Genomic DNA, 21839 nt, shown 5'->3' on the forward strand with positions numbered 1-21839 from the left:
GTCAAAGTGGGACTATCTTTGTGGGACGGAGGGAGTATGTTTATATTAACGTGAGGGAGAATTTTTTCGAAAAAAGAAATGCGACATTTTTTGTGGGACAAACTAAAAAGGAAAGTGTGACATTTATTATGAGAGAGAGAGTATTAGTTTTATAATAAAATGTTAGTGAAAAAAGTTATGGGAATGTGAGGCCTATTACCATTTATGGAATCTGGGACTCCTAAAGTTGGACGGATGGAGTATTATATATGAAAATGACCCAACTATAAGGGAAAAGTGAATGAGACATTTATTGGGAGACAGGGAAAATGAAAAATGAAAAATGTGACGTCTAATGTGTTTATATTGCCGTGTGAAGTGTACATATTTAGGTTGTCTTAAGTACGTATGGTTTGTACAGATATTTGGTTTTTCATCATGTTTATACATATATTGAAACTGCAAGAAATGAAAAAAAATCAATTTGGAGTGTCACACCTCTTCCTGACCTCCCCCTGATCCCCAGTCTTGACATCCAGCATGCCCACCTTCTCCATAGCCTTGCCGAAATCCTTGAAGAATTTGGTGCCATCCTTGGCGTACATATCCACGATGGGCTTCGTTCGTGGATCCGACGCGAGGATCTGATCGCTGGCCAGCAGACCAAACCCATTCTGCAGATTCACAAAATACGCATTGTCGAACTTCCCAGCCGTCATGGGGTCGTTGAAGGCGGCCAAGGTGGGGTCCTTCCTGTATCCGGCGCAGAGCTTGCGGAGGCCTTCCACGTAGGCGGGGTTCATGGAGGGGTCGTGGTCCTGCGTGGCGCTGAAGTTGAAGATGCGGGAGGCGAACTCGGAGCAGTGGGAGAAGCCGATGGTGTGGGCCCCGGAGAGCGTCACCATCTCCTGCACGGAGAATCCCTTGGCGCCGAAGATGTTGATGATCTGCGTGACGCTCATGTTGGGGCGGGCGATGTGGCCCTCCACGTCGTTGGCGTGCGCCTCGCGGCTGTCGCGCCGCCCCAGGAGGACGGGGTAGAAGGGCCCGCCGACCATGCTGATGAGCCCGCGGGTGGCCTCCGCCAGGATGTCGGCGCAGGACGCCACGCCGGGGCACTCCACCTCGAGCCGGGTCTTGGCGCGGATGACCACGTCGAAGGCGTCGCCCGGGAGGGAGTGGTTGATGTCGTGGTCGCGCTCGGAGGCGTGCGAGGCGGAGGGGGAGATGAGGAAGAGGGAGGCGTCGCACCCGCCCACCACGCAGTCGTGGAAGAAGAGGCGGAGGACGCCGGCCGCGGACGAGGGGACGGCCATCTGCTTGTTGGTGATCACATCTTGGATGATCTTGCCGAAGTTGGGGCACGTCTTCGCGTAGAAGTCTAATTTCAACTGCGGCGGCGGCTGCTGCGTGTTGGGGCGGGATTGGACGAGGACGAGGAAAGGGAGGAGTAAGAGGAGGAGGAGTGGTGGCGACATTGTTTGATGTTGAAGAGAATGGTGATAGGAAGAAAGAGGTGCTTGTGTTTTTTCACCAACTCATGGATTCAAGGGAATTTCATTAACAACCGAATTTCGCTCTTTTTCACCCATCTCTTTCCTCAGCAACTTAACCATCTCTTTCTTTTTATTTACTTACACTATTTTTTTTTTATACTAATAATGCTCGTACCTAAGAATCTGACAGACATTGGTACTTTTGGAAAGGAAACAAGTAGTGTTTCAAATGTGTGAATATTATTGTAAAAAACGAATTTAACTAACTACTCGCTCCATTTGAAAGATGGTACTCCCTGTTCTTGAGAATGAAGGGTCTGTTTCAACTTTCTCCTCACAATCCAATACTGTAGTTTATATTTTGGTTTAAAGTTGAATGAAAATATAGAATTAAAGTAATTGTGGCATCAAAGGCAACGCTTCTCCCTGAATTTTCCAACTGTGCACCAAAGGCAACTCGATGTAAAATTAGGTTATCAACAGAATGGTAAGGGGCTTCAAAAGCACAAGATAGATAGAATGTGTAATATTCCAACGTGACAAAATTTCCAATTCTATGTTACCTGTGACAAATGACAAATTTTACATCTCGATTGCTATGTAGCAACCTTTAACAAGGAGTAGATAAAAATGCATCCAAGAGAATGAATTAAACTCGTTCAATTTACTATATAATACAAGACAATCTTCAGCTGGAAGACCATACAAAGAAACAGACTGATGAGAGACAAGTAATAGTATTATTACTCAATCCATTCCACAAGGCTTCTTTTTGTCTCCTTTTAGGTGAAGGTTGTACCATTTCTTCTTTTTCGACCTCTCTCCTCTAGACTGCTTCTTATCCTTCCCTTGGCAATCATCACCCTCCTTCACTGTGGCTTTATTCTTGCTTCGACTACTACTGCTGCGCTTTATTTGTGGAGCAGTTGTATAAGAAGCATGTATCTCGTTCCTCTGTTGGAGAAGCTCGTCAATCTGCAGAACCACAACTTTTCAGATGACACTAAGATACAGGTGTTGCTCCCTACAATTAGTAGTGGTTTTAACTCGGGCATTACTTACAGCTTGCATTTCTTGAGCGTATCTACTTGTCATCTCGGTGAATTGAGCGAGCACCTGTTAACAATAACGTATGGAAGTAAGTTCCCATGTACCTCGCCATAAAGTGCGAGTACAGATTAGTCTAACAACAAACCTCTCTATATTCGGTTTCAAATTTGGAAAGCTCCACTCTTTTTGACAATATTTGAGCTTCAACAGATCTAAGGTCCTCCTTCTCTTCAGAAAAGATTTCAGCAGAAAGAATTTCTATAGTGTAGCTTACACTTTTGAAAAAATTATCACCTGCAAAATAATTTGAAAAGCCCAACAGACATGAGTAGTAGTCTCTTTCAGGTAGAGATAGATATGAAACAAATTTCAAGGACAAGTCTTACCATAAACTGCAAAATAATGGATGCCGGCTTTGAGTTCAGTTATTTCAAATGGCTGAAATCCATCCAGCTTTCTAAAGAAAGCAGCATCTGGATCTTTCACAGCAGTCGCCTGAAATCAATATAGGGAAGTTATGTGAATGAATTAAGAATGAAGTGGAGGGTTAACGCATGCAGTTGAGCATACCAGATTTACTTACAGAGTTATGGGCAGGGTCCATCCGATATACAGGGAATCCGAGAAAATACATCCCAGCAGATGTAACCTTCCCTGCTTTTGAGCTATCCTCCTATAAACAAAAGTTTATCATGACTAAAGTTGAGAGAATAGAACACCAAACTGAAAATAAATTGCAACAAACTATCACTCCTAAATGGACAAAAGTGCAAGCCTAGTGCCATGTAAACCAAAAACCAATGACTATTCTTAAAAGTAGTCCAAGAGGAGAGGTTTAGTTTTATTCTGAGCATGTATTCCAGGAAAGGGACATGGAAATAACCAATCCAGAGAAAAATAAGTACCATAAATTTCATTTCAGAAAAATATTAATAAAACTATTTCATTTTAATAATACAACTATATGGCAGTCTTTTTATCAGGATAAATGTGGCAAGCTTCCCAGGGGTTCATATCACGTTTATTGAAACCAATGAAAATTTATTCTTTTATTTATTAAAGAAATGATACACTTCTCCCAGGGAACCACGAGATTAGAGACTGAATTATACATCTGATTAAAAAGGTCTACACAGAACGAGGAGAAATAAACCTGTAAAGCAAGGCATAGTCCACCATTCTCTTCCTGATCAAAGTACAATAGCTGAAAAAGACCAACATGGATACATTAAGGCAGCAGGAAGTATATTATTACACCACAGGAAAAGGTTATAATGTGCTGGAGAACTAAAGCAAATTAAAAACTGGTTAGCGTAATTTTGGAAGAATACAGGTTACCCAATAGCATGACCTGTCACCGCAAATGAATGGAAGACCAGGACATTTTGTAAGGACATTTTTCTCTCCATTTAATAAAAGTTAGTAGTACTCGGTACTTATTTTATGGTGGCCGTGGCTAAGATACTACATTGTCATGAAAAGTTGCTGTTATTTTTACCTAATTATATGAGTTTTATAGTATTTCAAAACATATGAGATGAAGGAAGGTTGAAAATATTTCAGAAGACATGGACACAGTTCACGTCTTCTCACAAATATAAATACAAACCTATTGTTGGATCATGTTTGTTATTTATAGAGCAAAATGAGTTTGAAGCCAAAAAATTCCAATAAATATAATTATGAAATTTCAACGCAAACAGTAATAAGCATTATGCTTTCTAATGCCCAAGAAACCCCAAGCTAAGGCTGCATAGAGTTAGCATCTAACATTTAGTTAATAGTATTAACTAGCTACACACAAAAGCTAATAATAAATTAATTGTGAATAGAAAACTAATGCAACTCCCATTTCCAAGAATCTCCACTTATAACGGATGAGAAGACACAATTTCTCAATAACAAAATTGAACGAGAATGATATAAAGCACAACTGAGATATTAGGATATGTCATAATCATTTTCAGATGCTGCATAATCATTTTAAGAACAACTGAACAACATTTTCCATTCTCTAGACAAAGCTGTAAACTGACTAGAATATATATACCTTAAACTTGCTCTTATCTGATGAAGAAACTCGACAAACAAGTCCTGCCTGTGCTTCCTTTTCTGTTATGGTTACAGAATAAAAGTGAGCACATTGCTTCTCAACCTGTTGGGAGAAGAATAATGAATTAGTTTAAACAGAAAAAAATATAAGTATAATATTGCTTACTAATTTAGGGAGATGATTATACCTTCCTGCACAAAGATTGTCCCAGCAGGAGTGGACGAATTGATACTGCCCCATTTAGTGCTTCCTCCAGAACAGTGGCCGATACAGTAGTTTTGATAGGAACTCCAAGTTTACTGATCGCCCAATGAAGTACAGTTTATTTAGGTAAATCAAAAATATAATCCTATAGTTCACAACAAGATTGAAAACATTATAAACAAACTCATTATAAATACCAACCAACCTAAAAATTGCAGCAAACATCGTATTAACAGTTCCTAAACTTGAAAGGTCAAGTTCCAGTTCTTGGCTTTCTGATTCGACAGCCTGAAAAAGGATAAGACATACAACTTCGAGACTGTCAAACAATCAACTAATTAAGGCTCACATTAAATCCTTAGGCTGGGTTGAGTTCACAAACACTAACCTCAAAACCTGCTGTGTCATACTGCCGCCTTTTATCCGTATCAGACAAAATGTTATATGAGAATGTGACCTCTTTGAACATATCCGCAGCTGTAACATCGTTTGCATTTTTGTCCGGGTGGTACCTACATTTTGTAATACAAACATAACCAAGTAACCAACACATAATCGATCCTGAGAAATACTTCTCAGCATACAACACACATTGGGTGGAGACAGAGCATCTCATCATTATTTGTTAGATGAATGGTTTGACAGAGAGAAGACCAAATTTCCTGTATGTTTCATGATCCGTCTTACTGGCTACAACCGGAACATCATACTTTTTGTACTAAAATAAATCATGCCCTTAATCACTACCAAATTTAAATGTTGGAATTGGAAATTAGGCAATGCAGAAACATAATAATGCTATAGCCTATATGTCATCCGGTATATCTTAAATAGCTGAAATTCATATCAAAACGTAACTACAGAGGTGATAGAAAGCACAACTCAATAATTTACAGCTGGATTTCAACATTAAGCGAAGATCAGAGAAGTAAGTTAACATACTTTAAAGCCAACTTCCGGTAGGCACTCTTAATTTCCTGGTCGGTAGAATTTCTGTTCACCCCCAAAACCTCATAGGGGTCTCTCCGCAGCTGCTTCTCCCCATCCCCTTTCTCAGATTTAGATTTTTGCCCCGGCATTTTCTTTATATGCAAACAAAATAATGAATCAAAGAGGAACAAAACCCAACCAAAGGTCGAATCCTGAATCCATTATACGGATACCCTCATTCTGCTAACAAATATGAGAAAATTTTCAAATTTTCAAATGGAGATATTGAGCTGAAACACAAAAGTCCGAAAACCCTAAATGAAGAAATTGACTTTAAAACATTTCAAATTGGAAACTATTCAGAGAAATTTGAGACAAAATGCATGATTTTATTCGTCGGAGGAGATAATTTTTTTAAGAAAACCCTAAGCAACAACAGAGCTCAATAGCTGGAGAAAATGGAGGGTAAATTAGGTGGCATTTTCTGTTTTTTAGTTTCTTGTTTTCTTTTGATATAATAGTATGAGGTAGCTGTTTAAAATTCAAATTTATTGCTAGCGCTTGCTACCATGCGCCGTGTGGAGAACTTGTGCAGCAGCAAGGGTATCGTGCGCATCCTGGCGGGTTCACTTTTCTATTAATATTAACCTTGTTTTTCCGAATTTTTAATGAAGGTAATTAATTTATTAATTGATGATTTGGTGAATGCATATGGAGATAAGTGAAGTAGATCGGATTCGTAAGCATAATTGATGAGAAAAAAGGTAAGACATTAATATCGTAATTAATAGGTGTGGTGATGAGAGTGACTGATTTTTGACCTCTTAATTACTCATCACTCATATGATCGCGATCGCTAATTGTCTCATAATTATGCTACAGCCTAAATATCATAAAATTTATTTTCATTTGTTTTTTTTTAAATCTCATGGAAATTCTAAATTTTAGAACTTGAAATTGAAATTCAATAAAAATATGGGGCAAAAATCAATTGAAAATTGGTAAGAAGAAAAATTATGCCTGAAAATTGTATCATGTTGACAAAGTACAAGGACACGTTTGACATGAAATATTTGATAAAATGCGATAAATTTTATAATATTTCTATATTATGTTTCAGTAAATATTCATTCAGGGTTAATTAGTGAAGTCCAGTTTTTTTTTTAGTGTATTGTGACATAGAAAAAAAACTGTATATACTACTAGTAATAATTCAATACAACAATTTATTTCGCAATAAATGCACCTGTCGATATAAATAATTGAATACTAGTCCTACAAAAGTGTTGAAGTGGTTTGATGATTGGGCCACTTTGATTGATCGTAGGCCCTCTAACGCAAACGCCGGCCTATTAAACATATTAGCTCGACTACTATATAAACGGGCCAATAAATTATATAGGCCCAAGAAATCAATCATTAATTAATTATTGGTCCCGGGAAATCAATCATTAATTAAATATTGTTCCAATTAAATTTACAATTTTAAAAAGTTCATTCGGCCTGTAAAGTAGCTGTCAATTTGCTCCCTTTTCTTTAATTGGTAAGTATATATACATACTAGAGTTGCTATTGATGGCATGCACTAAATGTTTGAAGATGGGACGTAGTATTAGTTTAAGTTTGCAATCACAAAGCTTTTATCTTACATTTATAGACGATAAATTCAGCTTAATTGATAAAACGTTTTCCTTCCAACCAATAAAAAACGTCGTGTTACCACGCCCAAAAAGGTAAATGAGAAATAATTATTAATCTTTTAAAAAAAATATCACGTGACATATTGATATATGCACCAATAAAATCACAAAGTGAATTTACTGTGTCTTTATTGTTGGGAATTAAAAAATGAGATTTGTAGGATGTGAACCTTAAATCTCTAATTAAGTTCATACCTTGGATGTCTCGGTATGAGTTTTTTTAGATAGAGACTGGATCGTAATTATATCGTTATATATCTCAAGAGTAGTGATATGGGGCAAGTGTTCATTAAGTACATAACTAGAGAACAAATATCAGCTACAAGATTAAGAAAATCAAAGGCAGATATTCATCTATGTAATATTTGAAATTCATCCAGATTTTACATCACTATATGAATGAATTACTTCACTATAAGATGATGGGGTAAAATTATCATTTAACAAATGAAAATTGAGTTAAATTTGAAAAACATATCATTTTTCAAAATTCATCCTCGCGCGACTCTTTTCCTTCTCTCTCATCATTTCGCCAATCCTCTAATAAAAAATCTAGGGTTCAATCGTTCGTCGTCATCGATCTTCGTCGCCTCCTCTACTGCGTTCACTCTCACTCTTCTCTTCCGTCTCTTTGGTGTTTCTGTAATAATTCTGTCGCTCAGCTCCTCACCGCGACTGTACTGTCGGTGTGCGCTACTACGCTCATTTCTCTCATTTCCAAATTCTCCTTTTGCCTGCCATCGCTCTTCTCCTCTTATCTAAACCTCAAATTCTCACCCTCAACACCGATTCACTCCGCCGTCGTCGTCGCCTCATTTCGTTTTCCTCAACATCCAATTCTCTCATTCCGTCGTCGAATAATGGACTCAAATCAGAAAGATTTTTCAAAATGTAAGTTGTCCTACCAATTTCGAAGTGCTTAAAGTGAAGTGTTTATGATCCTTGCTTATAGTGTACTATTTTTCATTTCAGTGAAGTAAAACGTGCTTAGTGTGAAGTATTCCATAGTTAGAGTGAAGTGTTTGTGATCCGTGCTTGTAGTGCACTATTTTTCATTTCAGTGAAGTATTTCATGTAGAGTGAAGTGTTTGTGATGCATGCTTATAGCGATCTATTTTTTCATTTCAGTGAAGTAAAATGTGCATAGAGTGAAGTATTTCATGGTTAGAGTGAAGTGTTTGTGATGCATGCTTATAGCGATCTATTTTTTCATCTCAGTGAAGTAAAACGTGTTTAGAGTGAAGTATTCCATGCTTAGAGTGAAGTGTTTGTGATCCTTGCTTACAGTGCACTATTTTTCCATTTCAGGGAAGTAAAACGTGCTTAGAGTGAAGTGTTTGTGATATGTGCTTATAGTGCACTATTTTTTCATTTCAGGGAAGTAAAACGTGCTTAGAGTGAAGTGTTTGTGATCCTTGCTTATAGTGCACTATTTTTTCATCTCAATGCAGTAAAACGTGCTTAGAGTGAAGTGTTTGTGATCCTTGCTTATAGTGCACTATTTTTTCATCTCAGTGATGTAAAATGTGCATAGAGTGAAGTATTCCATGGTTAGAGTGAAGTGAAGTGTTTTACCCTGTTTGTGAACCTTGCTTATAGTGCACTATTTTTTTCATCTCAGTGAAGTGTTTGTGATCCTTGTTTATAGTGCACTAATAAATGTTAAGAGTGAAGTATTTTACCTTTGCAGTGATTCAATTTATGCTTAGAGTGAAGTATACGATGTATGTCTTATAGTGTTTTGTGTTTTCTGATTTCAGTGAAGTGTATAGACCTTAGAGTGAAGTATATGATGATTGTTACTATGGTGAGCGGGAACAAGATTGGAAATGTATTGCCTAAAAGAAGCAGCAAGGGAATACTCCAAAAGCTAAGAGCACAGAATTGCATTGCATTAATGCAAACCATGAGTCATTGAATAACTTGGCGACAACATCAAAACATTATCAAGAATGTAGCAACAACACGAAGATAGATGTGGAAAAATGATTTTAAACTTCAAGCGTTCATGACCATTTGTATGAAACTGATATGGTTCATAATATGTATCATTTAGTTCAATATAAAGCTCATTCGTTTCAATTAAATTCAATATTATGTTAGACTATTTACTTCACTGCAGAGCATATTTGCTTCACTATAGAACATATTTACTTCACTGTAATTCACTGTAAAGTTATTATACTTCACTATAAGCATATAATAGTTCACTATATGCACAATATACTTCACTGTAGGGAAAAAATAGTAAACAATAAGGCATGTTCAATTTACTTCAATATATGCACAATATACTTCATTGAAAATGAAAAATACAGTAGAATATAAGACGTGCAAAATATACTTCACTTTATGCTCAATATACTTCACTATATGCACAACATACTTCACTTTATGTTCAGATACTTGTTAATTATTTAACAAAATATAGTTCACAACTTAAAATTGTGATCTGATAAATTTTGGTATGAAGCGAACAACTATAGTAGTGAACTAAAACAAGTACGCAATGAACTATACATATGTAAGAAGTGAACTAAAACAAGTTTGCAACAAAATAAAACTCACTTAACATGTACGCATTGAACTAAAAACTAGTAAAAATTGAACTAATAATAAGCTAATAATGAAATAAAACTCACGTTTAGTGGACTAAAACATGTACACAGTGAACTAAAAATATGATGTTTGATATTTTAGTGAAGAATATAGTTTAAAGTGTACAGTTTTTTCATTTCAGTGAAGTATATTGAGCATATAGTGATGTATATTGTGCTTATAGTGAAGTATATTCTGAATGCCTTATAATGTACCATTTTTTCATTTCAGTGAAGTATATTGTGCATATAGTGATGTATATTGTGATTATAGTGAAGTATATTCTGCATGCCTTATAATGTACCCTTTTTTTCATTTCAGTGAAATATATTGTGCATATAGTGATGTATATTGTGATTATAGTGAAGTATATTATGCATGCCTTATAATGTACCATTTTTTCATTTCAGTGAAGTATACTGAGCATATAATATGTATATTGTTCATATAGTGAAGTATATTCTCATATCCTGATTAGTCCGGTCTGGTGGTAAATCCCAAGAAATCGACTCTATTTTACCTAATGGATTTGGCAACGTCTGATATGTAGCAATTCCAGCTTCCTCAATGTGATCTAATTATAAATTGTATGATCATGTTTACTCACTATATGTGGTATGCTTAACAATATGATTTACTACATCACTATAAGCATAATATGGTTCACTGTGCTGGTAATATACTTTACTGTAAAGGTAATATACATCAATATAAGTGCACCATTTCAATCATCTCATGATTAATTCATGAGTTCAAAATTTTCCTTTAGAGTTATTCTCTGCATCCTCTCTCGAAGATGATGAATCTGAATTGAAGTAATATTTGTCCGGAATTGGTATTGAGTACACATGATCGTGATGGAGTTTACACAATGGGTTCGCAATTCTGGCAGCTTTGGGATGATCGACCACATTCAATTGAAGACGTGAAATCTATTAGCCATAGACTCTGATCAAATTTTAAAATCAGAGGCTGGTCGTAATTTGAGGTAGAGTCGATCTCAATTTGAGATTGAATCTGTTTCAGAATTGATCGCAAGTTGAGCAAATTAGAATTGATTGCGATTCATGTGAAAATTTAACGTAGAATCGATCGCAATTTGAGTGAAATCTAATGCAGTATTGATTGTTAGTTGAAAAAAATCAAAATATGAGGAAGAATTCATCATGAAATCTGGGATGAAGTTGATCGTGAAATTTGGAATGATATCAGAATCATCTGGAATATCCTATGGAAATCACGATCCATATGAAATATGAGACAAATTATTATTTCCAAAAATGCCCCTACTCACTTATTTCTTTATTAAATATGGACGTTTGGTTCAACATATAGATTAATATGGATTATTATGATGTGTGGCTGAAATTTGTTCTTTAGTTATACAATTAAAATTAGTTAGACCTTGATCACTCCTCTATGCTATAGCCTATACTTATAGTCTACCTCTTCCTTATTTTCCGTGAATATTAAAACCAGACCAAGTTGAATGTTGTATGATACATAAATAATAGTCTGACATATATAGTGTGATCGGAGAATGTATATACTATATGCTAGCTTCCTGATCTGATGGGTATAGCCAGGGACGGATCTAATGTGCAAGGAGGAGGGGCAAATGCCCTCCCTCAAAATTTTATATCTATGTATAAATTCTATTGTAGAAAAAAATTAATATTAGTTTCTTCTTTAAATGCTCCTTCTCAAGCACTTCAAATATCCCCACATGTATTTTTGCCCCTTCTATGATCATTTTCTAGATCCGTCCCTGGGCGTAGCTTAACTAGCTACCAGCAACCTTATTTTTTTAAGCATGTATTATTATAACTATTCTGAAAAATTTATTAATTATTGTTGTTGTGGTATATGGCATTATATCAATTACATACCATATGCTATTTCACACGGCAACATTTATATTAAAATTTCCTTCCATATTAAAACATGGAGTAACAACGAATTCACATCTCTCGTGTTTTTTCCATCCATTATTAAAATAATACCAGCTATAAAAGCGAGAAAAAATTCGCTGATTATGTTTGCGTCTCCATATAGTTAAATAAAGAATATTTAATATAAAAATTAATATATATTGCGACATAACATAAAATAAAAACGATCGTATATAATCATAACAAAGAAAAAATGGCATTCAAAAGTTGATCATAAGCAACTATGCATCTTTTCATTAATTCATCATATTCCTCTTCAAATTAAAGAGCTACACAGTTGCAAACCCTAACTTAAAAGATAAATTTTGGGCTTTCACACCCCTAATTTTGAAGAAAAATGAGGCCCTATCCCTATATATATAGATATAGAAAGAAAGAAAGTAACGTATAAATTCAAATTGTAGACTGTAAACTCAACCCTAATTGAAGATCCAAATTCTTCCTGGTACAATTCTTATTTGAATTAGGCAAGGATGAACCCTTGTTGATTATGAGGGGCCTCGTTGAAGCATGCGTGAGACTAAACGCACGCGTGTCTTGATGAAGTGAAACACGGTCAACCCCGGCCCATGATCTTGAGATCTCGGGACCGCTAAAGCTGATCTGCGGCTGCTGATCCTCGTAAGCTGAAAATTCGGGAGGATGGGATGATGGATCATAAAACCATGCAGAATTTGATCCATAACTATTTTGACTATTGTTGTTGTAGTAAAAAGGTTGAATGTAGCAATTGATGCTGGCCTTTCTTGCTTGAAGCTGCAGCCTCTTTTTCCTCAGCCTTTCCTTCTTGTGTGCATTTTGGTGCCCTCCTAAAGCCTGCGAGTTTGCAAACGCCTTCAAGCAGTATTGGCACTCGAATTTCCTGTCCTCCGCCTCGGTGGGGCCCGCTTTGTCGGTCACCGTGGAGGAGCCTGACGAGTTGACACTCTCGTCGCGATCTGACCACCCTTTGTTGTTGTTGTTGTTGGCATCGTGATCAGATTGATCGAGCTCGACTCCGAATAGCTTTAGCTTTTTATTGCAATTCGAATTTTCTTGGGAGGAAGAGTAGGCACTATTTTTTCCCATGATCTTGAATTGAAATAATATTTATGAATTTGAGAAGGGAGAGTTGGAAGGTGTGTGTTGAAATGATAATGTTGTGCCCTTTCTTATATAGCAAAGAAATATGCTATTGGTTATAGAGTATGCATTGTATCTCCAAAATAGGAATAGTTTTAATAATTGTATATAGGAAAGAAAGGTCAACAAAAAATAAAGGATAAAAAGGAATAGTCAGATAAGGGAAGTTAATTTGTCTGATGCTAAGATATTGTTTAATAAACGGTACACTTGAAGCTTTAATTTTTTTCTTCCCACCAAAGAGGATTCAGTGTGTGTCTAATTTAAGAAAGAATTCCATGTTTCGTAACCACTTTAAATAAATTATTGTAAGTGTACAGTTATGGTACCACTTGATCAAATTCAAAAAAAATAACACAAATATTCCATGCTTAGAGAGGTGGAAAAATGGGTTAACTTTTATTAAAATAATAGTGAATATCATTATTTAATGGGGGAAAAAGTCAAAAGAAAGATGGGGATGCAATCACCTGGAAGGATGGCGATCTAGCTTTGCAACAAATCTACCACACTCTACTAAAAAATTCATTAAAAAATATTACTTTGATTGACCAACTAATTAGTGGGTTCATGGATAAATCATTTATTCTCTAACCAAAGCTAATAAACAAACTAGAAAAATCTTGATTAACTAAATATGTTCAGGTGTCAAGTCCCATCCTCTACAGTCCCACACATTACAATATTATTGATTGATTGATTATCACTGTAGCTTTTGATTATTCAGCACTTAACCGAAGGTTCGTCATGATAATCCACACACTAATTCCGCAATAAATAAATCAAAGTAAAATTAATGACAAATATAATATTCTACATGTTTTAATCTTGACCATGTTTCTTGGATGCATTAATTAAAAAAAAAAAAAGTGGGTTAGAGCTAGAGTAGTTCGCTAAACAAAGGAATATCAAGAAGTGGGCAATGATGTAAGAAAAAATTATATATAATTTAATGATTAAGGTCTTCAACCAAATCTGAGCAAATCTTCTTAGAGCAAGCAAAACCCTATATTTTATGCCCCAAAAGCATATGTTTAAGGTGAATCCAGTCATCATCTTGTATTAATCAAATGAATTTGGGTTGGACAGTTGTTGAGATTTGGACCCACATAGGTTTGGCTTTGGGGGCATGTATATAAATAAATTTAGATTGTGTTGTCATTCCATTGTCTCTTAATATATCTTCAAGGTGGACTATATCTTCCACCGATAAATCTTCTCATTCTCATCAATTATAATTCAAATTCCCACTCTTTGTTTATTTAGTGTTTATTCACCCTTTTTCTAGTTTGTTCCCAATTGCTTTTTTTGATCCGGCTTTAGAGAAGAAATTCTAAATAGGCATGCTATTCTCAATCATTTTGAATTACAGTATTCACTATTTAATTAATTACATATATACAGTGAACTGATATTCTCCGTGGCCGGTTGCACCAATTCTTTTGATTAATTTAATCAATAATATATTGGCAATTGCATTTTCTCTTCACTATTCTCTCTCATTCAATCAAATGTTGTTTCAATTATATTTTCTATCAATACAATTGTTCTTGCTCTAGGAAGTCTAAGGAGAGGTAGCTAGGGTTAGGGTGGGTGGGTGGGTAATTTTCTCGTGATTGATTTCTTCTCATTTTCCTCAATCTAATCTGATTTGATAGAAAAAGGTGGGCCATTGTGGTTCTCCTCCCCAAGAAACTAATTTTCATATTCATTGTATCATAGCGGTTTAGGTAAAATAAAAAAAACGTGAAGTAACAAATAAATAGAAATATTAAGAGTCAGTTTTGGAAGATCCTGATTTGATATGATATAACTTTGATTTAATTGATGAAAGGCGTCCAAACATCACACTAATCATGTCTTTGATAATTAGCATTAATGAAGTAGTTAATTATACATGTAATGTTATCGCTTGGAAGAGAAGTATATCGCTTTGGAAAAGTTGCACCATATAGTACTCCAGTATGTTTTTTGTCCTACTTTCACAAACTCAATTTCATTCTCACGCAATTAATTAGTGAATAGGTTACCAAGATTAAATTGTAGGAGTAGTATTGTATTGTTATAACCGATCTAACTAACTATATATTATTCCCGATTTCCCTCAATAGATGTAAAATTAAAATATTATCATTTGGTAACTAAAACACTATAAGATGATATATTAATCAAGATTCTTATATGATATTAGTATTAATCAAGATTCTTAATTATATGCATTCTGAAACTTTAAAATCAAATATCGTCATATAATTGGTGCATGGTTGTCTTTCAACTTTTGTGTACATCACATAAAAGTGATATAGTTCCCAGTAGGATTTATTCTAAATTAATTAGCAAACAATCTTATTTTGAAGAAATCTGAAAGTAAAAATAACACAGTAGGATTTATGGGTATATAGTAGTGTGTATTTAAGCTTCAAGTTGAATCATATCATACAATCGGCCAAATTTAAGTATTTAAAAAATAGCGCACATCAATCTATTTTCTATTCAACCTCTATGAAATACGGAGTAATCTCTAATTATATAATTTTTATATACATTTCTCCATTCATGACAGTAACTTGATACCGAAATTACTAAAATTATATTCATACATTACATAAGCAATTATCTTTTATTGCATTGGCGCATTAGTTATCTAAATGAATATATCCAGTTATCCACTCGTCAATCAAGCAAAGTTATTGGCTAATTTTTGTAGTTGGTGTTCAAGTCAATGCAGGTACAGAGTATTGAATTTTTCTACCATCATTATTATTGATTACGTTTAAAACTAATGCTAATTATCAACAAGGATGATATTTGAAATTAAGAAAGCCAAGATTGACACTTAACTGCACTAAATAAAACTAGGGATTAAAGTTGATGGGAGGAGAATCTTTTGTGATAAATTAAGAAAATAAAAGAAACGAAGGACATTATAGATGAGGACGTCGTCAATTTAAAATAATAATCTAGTTATTAATGTTCAATTGTTAATCAACTGTTTGAGGTTTTGTCCTGTGTGGAGATATTCGAAATCGCAAAACTCATTTGAAATTCCTTCCCCATTTGCCTGCCAAAACTCTAGCCTTTTTTTTTACTAACACGTCTCTCTCTCAAAAATCAGTTCACATGATGCACATATATATCGATTGATAGTTCTATATTTAGACAAAAATAAATTAGGCCTATTAATTTGATCGTGTTATATTTAATTCCCTTTGATTTTAATCTGTTGGAACCATTAGTGATTACAGTTATACACCATAATGCCTTTGATTCTTATTCCAATTTTATCCTCCGAAAAAAGAACCGACATTACTTAGAGAGATATAATACTTTTATGTATTCATAAAATAATAGGAAAATTTTCCCAATAATATTGCAAACCTTTCAGTGAACCAAACACAAATCTTACTTGTATACTACTCCCTCCGTCCCATAGTAATTGTCACTCTTTTCCAATTTGGTCCTTTTCACAATAATTTTCGCATTTCATTTTTACCATAAATGGTAAGTAGGTCCCGTATTCCACTAACTCACTTCACTTATATTTTATTAAAAAAACTAATATAAAAAAATGGGTCTCATATTCTAATAACTTTTCCAACTAATTTTTCTTTATATTTCTTGAAAACATGTTCATAATAAGAGTAGCAATTATTGTGGGACAACAATTATTGTGGGACAGAGGGAGAATAGAGTATAATAGTATTCGCTAATTCAATCAATCTTGATAATAAAGAGGTACTAATGTGGTATAAAATCCATCCAATCTCTCACTCTCTTACACACACACATGTGTGTCCAATGGTAATTGGATTATGCAAGAATGTGCATACAACAGTGTTTAATATAGAGCATGACAAGTGCAAATCTATCAACTATCCACTCGAATTAGTCAACATGTAACCATGTGAAACATAAGCCGTAGTACCCACTGCAATCACTCAACAAAATACTTATCATCAATATCACTTGGTCAAAATAAATCCATGTAAATATTTAATTGCAATTTCTACACAACAATCACCACCGTTTTTCGTTTTCCTCACGTTCCATGATATTTCCTAAATAAGGCATCGAGTTATGGTTGAAAACACAAGGGTCGAGTTCAAATGTGCATGAATCTTCAAACGTAAAAAGTCTAATTTGGCTAACTTCCAAAATACACGAGAAATGCTAGGTTAAATGATTCTGATCATAGTTGTAAGCTGCAACTAACTAGACAGACCCATGATTTTTTTCAAGCGCTAAATGAAAATTCTTTTCTGCAGCAACAGTTCAATCGTCATCATTTTACAAAATGATCGGATAGAGATGGAAATGAAAAAGGCGAGGTGTAGAAAAATAGTGACGATTCCTAGTCTTTCTCTCTTGAGATAAGATATGAAAAAGATGTCAACTCCATACTCACTCTTTACACAGAATATTTAGCAACAGTTAAAAGCAGCTTCTTTCACTTCTCCAATAGTCCTTTTTCACTACATTCAATCGCACTTTATCAAAATCATATGTAATAAAGGTGATTATACAGCTGTGATTCTGCATCACTCACGCCAAAAACAACATGCATAAGCACCAATCTTCTTGTGCCTGTGTTGGGACCCTTAAAATAATTACTACAACTAGTTCTGAGAAATTACTGTTGCTGTAGTTTGGTCAAAATATAGGGACAGTGCACAACAAAAACAGGGCAGCTTTGTGGCACATACCACATTTTCACATGGTGCTGGGATATGCATCAGAGGAGAGTATCAAAATACAAAATCAACCCAAGTGAATCTGTTACATGGAAAAAGGATGAAAAATGTATCGCAGTGTATGAACAATGCTCAACAAAATGAGTATCTTGGAAGCCAAATACAAAAGTATGGGATCTGCTAGGTAAGTTCTCCAACTAATGTTTTTCGGCAGTGATGCTCCAAGTAACCCCATACACTTCACATGATCGCATCATACTGGTTGCTTCAAACGAGGTTGCAATGCGAGTAGGATCTTCTTCCTTGGCCCCTGCAATTAGTAAGCCTTATATAGGTGAAACTGAAAACACAAACTGAGAATAGGCATTGATGGTTAACAGTTAGACTTATGACGATATCTTATCCAGAGGGACATGTATAAGGTGTTAATAGTTCTAAAGCCCAAAAATCAAGCATCAACATGTCATTCTAAACCCCGGATGGTACCCCAATAGATGCGTGTCTAAATTTGTCTTGATGGTAGCAGCCCCACATGCCCAAATATGGTTAATCAATGCACTAGAGAATACTGAAATGTCATTTAGAGCATTTAGAACAATGAAAAGTTCAAGCAGACCACAAACACAGAACTACATACAGCATGTTATTTTGGAAAGGTTCGGAACAGACGTATATAGAAATTCTAAGATGTTAGATTTTCCGTGTAAACTAGGCTCTCTTTTTTTACATTGGGGGAGTGATATCCAAGATGAGATGAGACATTGTCATATATTAAAAGTGGGTTTTTCATCACATGGTAAAAAAAAGGGTATGTGTTTCCTCCCCTCCACCCAAAATGAATCAAAAAGAAAAACTATAAATACTATCAAACAATATCAGTTAGATATAACAATGAACAAGCACACAACTCACTTCTAAATTACACTACCAATAAGGTGTTATACACAAAAAGCACTTTTTGGTTAGGGAGGTTACCATAGGTATTCCCATCTCCTTAAGGTCTCTTTCAGTCATTCGCTTCAAAGAATACATGTCCACCTGCAGGAAAGTATCAAATGTTAGTTAATTAACCGGATTATCATACTTCCTGATTTGGTAAACAAACTGATCCTACAAGGTTATAGCTGCCCAACAGGCATACAGCCATACACCCTTCTAACAGTCACCAACAATATTCTACAAGCTCCAGTAAAAAGACATTTCTTTTTTTTCATACCCCAAGGGGAGGAGGTGAATTTTCTTTCTTTGTATCTCTTATTTTAGTTTCTTAGACAGACTCCACGTCCATGCTGTAAAAAGATAGCTAGCATTGGGAACTGAATGTGCAGGGAAGTCACAGAAATCACAAAAGATTACGTACCTCCTCAGCCTTAAAGATAACAGTAAATTTTTCAAGACCCAATGTATGCAAGAACCTGTCTACTGTGACTTCATCATCCACCTGCAAGTACAAAAGCCAATGAGAGGAGAAATATGGACTTTGCAAGAAAACCATAACAAACTTCAAAAACTAAGCCTTCAGTATTTTTGAGAAATTGTTAGTTTCATCAATTAATAAAGGGACCAGAGATGATAAACCTCTGACTGCTTAGGGCAAGAAATTTTATAGCAATGGAAGACAAAAGTGGCATAAACTGAATAAGATAATTCTTAAGTCCATTTAAGAAGAACCACACTGCGGGGCCACAATAGAGAGCAACCTAACAAACTAGGTGCCCTAAACGGTTTTGTTCCATACAACAGAAGTGACGAAGTTGGTCCTCAGTATGTTCCAAGAGGAAGACTCGCATACTTATATGTTTATGTTACCAAAAGGGCAGACTATTCAGACAGGTGGGTGACCATCATGTTGAATCATATTCGCAATCATACACCGACATTGATACTTGTTAATAAGCACCAGTTCTAGGTTTAGAAACTATCCAAGGCTTTCATCATCAAATGCCCCTTCAACTTTCTTGGTGCCTTGTAGTCTGATTCCAACCCAGGCTTATAGCAGTTCCAACATAATATCTAAGCAAAAGCTTGTTCAAATAAATAAACTACATAGTAGATCTGCAGAAATGGCACAAAGACTAATGGGTTAAACATAATAGTAAGAAGACTAACCACATATGAACTTTTTTGCATGAAACTCCCAGACCGAGGAAGTGAGGAGGCCACTGGTGTCATGGACTTCATCTGCCCTACAGGTGGAGCCCTTTTAGTCATGAGAGACGAACTCATGGGCCTTGAAATATCAAAAGCATCTTTACTCATATATGTGCTTGTCCTAGAATCGTCATATGAGGTAGCTGCAAATCTTCTCGGCAAAATTTCATCCTTCTTTGGTGCAGTAAGAACTCTAGAAGTTGATAAAGATTCATCAGGTGATCTTCGCCTTAAACTGTCCAATGTCCAGGGAGAATAAGAAGTAATCCCAGAGTCCATTCTGGTCACAGTAGTTGAAGGTCTATGTTCTGGCATAGGACGTCTGGCATTCTGTGCCTCAAAATAGCTTCTTCCACCATCCCCCATTTCCAGAATGTGTTGTTTTCTTGGATCAGGAGCATGCCCAGCCCTGTATTCAGGAATATGCATGCTAGCATTCCTTGCTACAGGTGTTAAACTTCTGCCATCCATTGTCTCTGTAAAGTGCTGCCTGCCATCTCTTGGTTCCGGAAAACGCATTTTAGTGTCTTTTGGCTCGGGCATCCTGTCCCTTGCAGCTACACTATTCATAGAAGATTGAGCAGGCCTTGATAAAATGTTGCGGAGATCCCCACCATTCTGCTGGCCGTTTTGATTTTGCTTCAGTCCTTTCTTTTGCATGATTTTGTACCGAAGATCACCCTTACTAAGATGCATGTCTTTTATTCAATTGAAATCACCAAATTTAAAAATTATTCACCAACCAAAACCAAATGAGTATTGAAGAATCTTAAATACAAAGACAAGCTAGTTACCATCAAAATCATCTGCAGGCCTGCCATCTTTCCGCAGCCTGCATAACATGATTGCAAAAATTAAAGGTAGTTTCTAATAAACAAAGATTTACTATTTTATTAGCTTTCAGTTTCATAATAATTTAAGACCTCTTCTTTCATGCTGACAATTTATGAGGTCCCTTTTAGTAGCCAATCATTATTACAACATTCCAAAGGCTGCATACTATGCACACCAAGAAGCCAGTTTGCCCAGCAAAGTGAACTTGTTTACTATGAAAGAGTTGTTGCCAATTTCTAATAAGAACAACGAATCATAATCCGTTAACCGTGAATGGTTGATAAACACGAGAAACAGACCTTTTATGATTATCTTCAGAAGATGAATCAACATTACTGCCAAGCCTCTCTCGAACTGGCCTTTTGCTTCCTACAGGTGGATGCTCATCAGTGAAAGTGCTAGCCAATGAACTTCCAGGTCTTTTCACAACCTACAGCAAAGGAAGAATCACAATAACATCACATAATGCAACGGCTTCGAATATGCATCCGAGAAGCATATTGCATTAAACCTTTTTCTTCTCTTCAAATTGTAAACTACATTAGCATCTCACTATGCACAATCAAGTTGTTCTAAAGCAAGTAAATACACATAAACCGACTCGGCGGATTAATGCCGTATCGTAAATCACGAACATCACAATTGACAAAAGTAGCAATTTTCCCGAACAAAAAATTCCACAGCTCGAAAGGAAAATTAATGAAAGCTTGAAATTAGACAACCAATAAACAACAAAATTACCTGCCCGCTGCGTCCCAGGGTGATGGTAACCCGAGACCTAGAAGCCTCCGACATTTAACCCTCCAAAATCGTCGGAAGATTGAATCGGAAACTGAACTACGTATGCGCCTTCAACAGAATCCAGAACCCCCCAATCAAACAGATGGTGCTGATTATTTAATATTTAGGGTTCTTCTTCGCTGTGAGTGAACGAGAGATTTCATCATGGTAAATCGGAAATGCGAAAGTAGGGATCTGGGTAGCGCGTGAATGTTGCAGCGCGTGCGATAAGATTTTGAAAATACACCCAAATCGAGTAGGCGATGAAACCACGAGTTTGGGCCTATTATATGGGCTTC

General features: G+C 35.7%; 4 protein-coding genes across 4 annotated transcripts; all 4 read right to left on the minus strand.

Annotated features, from left to right (window-relative positions):
- Nucleotides 1-344: 344 nt before the first annotated feature.
- On the minus strand, nucleotides 345-1479 carry LOC125203514 (peroxidase 6-like). The gene has a single exon (XM_048101877.1). It carries the CDS (start codon nucleotides 1455-1457, stop codon nucleotides 459-461), a length of 999 nt encoding a protein of 332 aa, XP_047957834.1. The 5' UTR covers nucleotides 1458-1479; the 3' UTR covers nucleotides 345-458.
- Nucleotides 1480-1963: 484 nt separating this feature from the next.
- On the minus strand, nucleotides 1964-6210 carry LOC125208647 (chaperone protein dnaJ 16). Its single transcript, XM_048108297.1, has 11 exons — nucleotides 5725-6210; nucleotides 5171-5294; nucleotides 4988-5070; nucleotides 4766-4877; nucleotides 4576-4680; nucleotides 3679-3729; nucleotides 3109-3198; nucleotides 2912-3020; nucleotides 2671-2819; nucleotides 2538-2591; nucleotides 1964-2450 (listed from the first exon to the last, which is right to left on the minus strand). The coding sequence occupies exons 1-11, from the start codon at nucleotides 5859-5861 to the stop codon at nucleotides 2223-2225; spliced, it is 1242 nt and encodes a 413-aa protein (XP_047964254.1). The 5' UTR covers nucleotides 5862-6210; the 3' UTR covers nucleotides 1964-2222.
- A 5959-nt stretch (nucleotides 6211-12169) lies between these two features.
- LOC125208089 (zinc finger protein GIS) lies at nucleotides 12170-13096 on the minus strand. Its single transcript, XM_048107646.1, has one exon. It carries the CDS (start codon nucleotides 13028-13030, stop codon nucleotides 12356-12358), a length of 675 nt encoding a protein of 224 aa, XP_047963603.1. The 5' UTR covers nucleotides 13031-13096; the 3' UTR covers nucleotides 12170-12355.
- A 4716-nt stretch (nucleotides 13097-17812) lies between these two features.
- On the minus strand, nucleotides 17813-21763 carry LOC125207623 (ankyrin repeat and SAM domain-containing protein 6). Its single transcript, XM_048107034.1, has 7 exons — nucleotides 21502-21763; nucleotides 21060-21190; nucleotides 20721-20758; nucleotides 19885-20624; nucleotides 19136-19216; nucleotides 18751-18813; nucleotides 17813-18085 (listed from the first exon to the last, which is right to left on the minus strand). Exons 1-7 carry the CDS (start codon nucleotides 21553-21555, stop codon nucleotides 18029-18031), a joined length of 1164 nt encoding a protein of 387 aa, XP_047962991.1. The 5' UTR covers nucleotides 21556-21763; the 3' UTR covers nucleotides 17813-18028.
- Between the last annotated feature and the right edge of the window lie 76 nt (nucleotides 21764-21839).

This window comes from Salvia hispanica, chromosome 2 (genome assembly GCF_023119035.1).
Source record: "Salvia hispanica cultivar TCC Black 2014 chromosome 2, UniMelb_Shisp_WGS_1.0, whole genome shotgun sequence".
In the NCBI taxonomy this organism is placed as follows: domain Eukaryota; kingdom Viridiplantae; phylum Streptophyta; class Magnoliopsida; order Lamiales; family Lamiaceae; genus Salvia; species Salvia hispanica.